Source organism: Capsicum annuum, chromosome 9 (genome assembly GCF_002878395.1).
Source record: "Capsicum annuum cultivar UCD-10X-F1 chromosome 9, UCD10Xv1.1, whole genome shotgun sequence".
Lineage (NCBI taxonomy): Eukaryota > Viridiplantae > Streptophyta > Magnoliopsida > Solanales > Solanaceae > Capsicum > Capsicum annuum.
The window spans coordinates 156489351-156494356 of record NC_061119.1 but is presented as its reverse complement, the minus strand read 5'-3'; the positions used below and the strand labels follow the sequence as shown (position 1 = coordinate 156494356).

General features: G+C 31.5%; 1 protein-coding gene across 1 annotated transcript in view; it reads right to left on the bottom strand.

Moving 5' to 3' along the window:
* LOC107842687 (transcription factor BHLH42) overlaps positions 1-4529 on the bottom strand; it is a gene marked incomplete in the record, with an annotated part of 23295 nt that extends 18766 nt beyond the window's left edge. Inside the window, 3 exon segments of the mRNA XM_016686645.2 lie at positions 1147-1243; positions 3359-3613; positions 4168-4529. Coding sequence (XP_016542131.2) covers positions 1147-1243; positions 3359-3613; positions 4168-4280 — 465 coding nt within the window.
* Between the last annotated feature and the right edge of the window lie 477 nt (positions 4530-5006).

Here is a 5006-nt window from a genome sequence, read left to right as displayed (position 1 = left end):
AATTCTATAACCTCGGGTACAGCGAGGGAAATTATTTTCTTAAGGATACTCCGTGAATTCGGACGACTTGGCCTTATTCATTTTTGTTTCATCTATTTTCTGAAAAAAAAATACACCTCTTGGAAAGGTCATTTTGATCTTGTGTTGAGGGTATTTGATATACTTCATTGTCTTCTTGTTTATACTTGAACTCCAGTTGAAATTATTGTTCTGCATATACAGATTTTGCGTACCCGTAGAAGGAAATAACATTCATTGAGAGTCCCATGCGTTGGGCCATGACTCAGAGTGGTGGCCTGCGAGCTAGGAGTGGTGGCCTGGACCTAAGAGGGGTGCCAGCTATGACCAACGAGGACCGATCCACGTGTGGGGAGCCGCGCGTTGGGCCGTGACTCGGAGTGGTGGCCTGTGTGCCAGTAGTGGTGGAATAGACCCAAGAGAGGTACTGGCCGTGACCAACTGGGCGTATCCGTGACCAACGAGGATCGATCCACGCGTGGAGCCACGACTCGGAGTGGTGGCCTGTGCGCCAGGAGTGGTGGCCTGGACCTAAGAGGGGTGCCAGCCGTGACTAACTGGGCTCAGCCGTGACTAATGAGGTTGTTGGTTCTCAAGCGGAGGCGATTGTTATGAACCAATTGTCCCACATTGGAAAAATAGAGAAATGCTAAGGGGATTATAAGCCAAATAAGTTCTCCCACCTATTAGACTAGTCTTTTGGGTTGGGCTCTCCCGTTTGGTTTATAACATGTTGTAAATTATATTTTCACAAATATCTCCTTTTTTATTTTAACTTAAACTTAGTATCGAATCAATCCATGAGATATAAATAACATAAATACCAACCATTTTGGAAGTAATTACACACTCTCTCACTTTTTTTAATTACTTTACCCTCTCTCCATTAATATAAATAACATAGCCGACATATACATAACATTCTGTGTATATATTGAAATTTTTATAATATGTTTAGGAAGTTGGGATATTTTGTAATATTGAAAACATAAATTTTGTATTTGTGTAACGTTTAGAAATTAAAATGGAAAGGTAAAACGTGATCATAGATTAACAATAAATGGGAGTCAAGTGGAATGCAGTGGAAAAATAAATTTCCCATGCATAAGAAAATAGTTGTAATAATACCTTAGCAAGAATAGCTCTACAGAAGACTTTGCTATCCACTTCATTTGCGCCCATTATCCATACGTGGTGTTTCTTTGAATAAGCCTTGCCTGGTAATCTTGTTTTGATGAAAACAAATATCAGATTATGATATATATTGTCACATCCTCCGTTCATTTTTATTTATTATTATTATGTTTTGTTTTTCAAAAGTCAAATCATATGAATTTTAACTAATATTTTAAAATTTGTTTTTTCATCATATTTATTATATAATTTTCGAGTATTTATATTAAATTTATCTATTCAGTTTAGCTCAAAAAGTTAATCAAATTGACTCTTAAAATAACATATGACAATTTTGACGAGTGAAAATGAACAAGCGAGTATATGATACTTCTTTTTTATTAATTTATTTAAAAGAAAAACTATTTTATATGTAAAAATGATTAAACAATTTTCTCATTGTATGAGAAGAAGGAGAAATCCAAATTTTTCCCCATACTTTGCGAAATGGTCTAGACTCCTGATCATTTTACTCTACCTTATAGTTGGTTTAAGATCTATACTCAGCGTTAAAAAAAATTGGCTAGATCTACCTTATTGATTAACAACGGAGGGTGAAATTTTCAATACATGAATGTCTTTTGTAACGAAAAAGGGTCAACTTTGACCTTGAAATATGTGTATATTAATACATATTTCCTCCTAACTTAGTCGGATGTTCCTGTCTTTGATGTTTGGACAACATTAAAGTTAGATACGATGGAGAAATAGCTTTCTAATTCTTTACATTTTTTTTTAGTTTAATTTTTTTTTTACAATATTTCATTTTTACACATAAGAGAGATTTATTTTTACACAACAGATTTTAAAAGATAATTTCTTTTATACAAATTGAATTTTTTTTTATTTCCTCGAAATAATATAATTGAATCCTATTTCTGTAAAATGAGTTTTGGTGATGTACAAAGATGAGCAAATAACATCTGCAAAGTGTTCCACTTATAATTAATACAACAAAATTAATTAGTCCCTCAACAAGGAAGAAGAGTAAGCATTGAAGTTACCACATAAACTTATTTTATCAACTTATTTAATCTATAGCTAACAGACTTGCAAGAGTTAATTTCTATGAATATATATATGGTCCTCATTAATCAATGAGTTAGGGAAGTCACAGTTGAAGTTGCTTCTTTTGTGTATCCTTGCTTTTATTTCAATGTAACACTCCTCACTGACTTGTCCAATTACTTTGTATGGTGAATTTGGTTAATGTGTGCTAACTCTACTGAAAATTCTACTCCAGGAAGCTAACGAGTGTTAAAATCATGGGTTTTATTAAGAGTGATTAAAATATATATATAAAAATAAATACATGAAGAAGTCAAGAAAATTTAATCACTACTGTAAACAAAAATAATAATTTTAACTATATATATAATTAAGGTGTGATGAAGCAACTTATCCCCACTTGACTCCGCAGTGAAGCTAACTAAATTTAATTTATTACATTAAGATATTATAGATAATTCTAGCTAACCGTTCATATAATTATAATACTTTCTTCATTTAAAAAAGAATGACCTAATTTGATTTGACACGGAATTTAAGAGAATAATTTATTTTTTTGAATCTTGTGGTTCTAAATTAAAATTACGTCAAATGTACTAAAATATATTTTAATCTTGTGATTTTAAATATGTCACGTGAAAAATTGAAATAATTAAAATATTATAAAAAAGAAAAGAAATCATTTTTTTCAAAATAGATTAAAAAAGAAAGTATGTTATTGGTTTTTTTTTTTTTTTTGGCGGAGGAAGTTATAAGAAAGAAGGCAGGAAATGCTACGACCATGTATAACTTTCTACATCACCATGTTAAGATTACTTAGAAGAAGTAGTTAAGTATTTGTAGTAATTTTAATTAGGTAATATAAAAGCTGCAGTAAAAAACTCATTACGTACCCGTTCAATTTTGTTTAGATATTATTTATTTATAAATTAGTTTAAAATAAAGGAGACATTTCTATATTTTCTTAATGAGAAATTTTTATATCGACATAAAATATTAAAGTATATTTAAGACTACAAGTTTTATAAGTAATATAATTACACCAAAGTTATGGCCTAAACTTTATGTCATGTGAAATTTTGATAAATAAAAAAAAGTAGTACTAATAATTAAACTATCAGTGTATATATGTTATATATTCCCGTGGGTGATGACTTACCCGATGGACGGAGGAAAAGAGAAAGAAACACACATGAGATAAAACCACTCGGATTCCGTCAAGTCCTCTGGTGACAAGGCGGCCGAGGGTCTTTTTGCCGGCTGATTTGAGTCGCCGGCGGAAAGTGATTCATAAAGTTCTCTAAGTTGTTGGCTTCTATGAAGAGAAGCCTCTTCAGCACTAACTTCCATTGGTTGCACAGTCTTCCTAGTCTTTATAGCCCCATTGTAATATCCATCTTTCCACACTAACACCCTATCAAACAATAACAAATTAAAGACTAGTAATATACATATTAATTAAGGATGTAGATAGTGGCGGATTCAATCATGAGTTTGCGAGTTTGTAAACAAAAAATAAGTATAGATAGAGTTGAAATACACTTTTTTGAATCACTAAACTCTCCTGTAACTCTTCAAGGTCACTGCATCTTTCACTATGTAATAAGACGATTCTTGATATCAACGAATGATGTTAAAAAAAAAAAAACTATACAAGGGAAAGAATTTTTTCCACAATGATAGCAATAGATTGCGGGTTCATAAAAGTTGGTGAAAAAACCATCTATAAAATGAGATTTACAGTTCAGAACCAATTATTTATCCTAACTTAAAACTCAAAATGTCTAAATTCTGAATCATCTATTATTTAATAGGATAATCTCGACATGAAAGAAAGATGAACACTTGTTAAGGAATCAATCAGATTTTCCAAACTATATATTTTTAAATTGACTTTCTTAAATACAAAACTCAAACATCAAAATAGATACGATCCAATGAGATGAATAGAAAGAAAGACGTACGTACCCTTGTTGGGGACAAAATTGCCAAAAAAGACTATATGTCCATTTAACTGACTGCACAGAATTCTGCAACATGGTTTGTAGCTGCAGGCTGCTAGGCTGTATGATCTCCATCATTAATAATTATGCACAATATTAAGGAGGATTGCTTAGAGTGTGTGATTCTAAACGTTAGACAGAAAAAACTGATCAACAAAATTAGCAGAGAGAAATAAATGTATTTTTGGAATTTTATAAAGAAGAATGAAGTGAGTTTTTTATTAGAGGGAGAAGAGTACTAGAAGGTAGTTGATTTTTGACTGGTTGGTGACTACCAGATGGTTATGGGCTTAGTTGTTTTCTGGTCATGGGTACTGATACCGCCATTTATTGGTTTTGTAACCATTATAAGCTATGTTTTCTAAAAAGTTATTTTTTTGTTAGAGATAGACGAATGACTGGGCGTTGTATTTTGATGTGGTCCGTTAGTTATTAATTGGGAATTATCCTATTATTAGAATGATATTTAACCACAAATGCTTTGACCCTAACTTGCTTACTATCTATGGCTAAACGTCAACATCTATGTTTAATTATAGGATTCATCTGTGTTGGGAGACTAACTAAATGCGAGGACTAAACCTTCCTTAATGACGAAGTCAAAATTTTTATTTAAGAAATTCAATTCATATATAAATAAGCTAGATCAAGGTTCTATCTCAATTCGAAGGAATTCAACTGTTAAATTTACCATGCATTTTATTATTTTTATCAAATAAAATACATGTATAATAAGTAAAACTTTTTAGCAAGGGGTAAAAGTTATTTGAATCCCTGCATCAAGGTGGCTACACCTCCACCAAA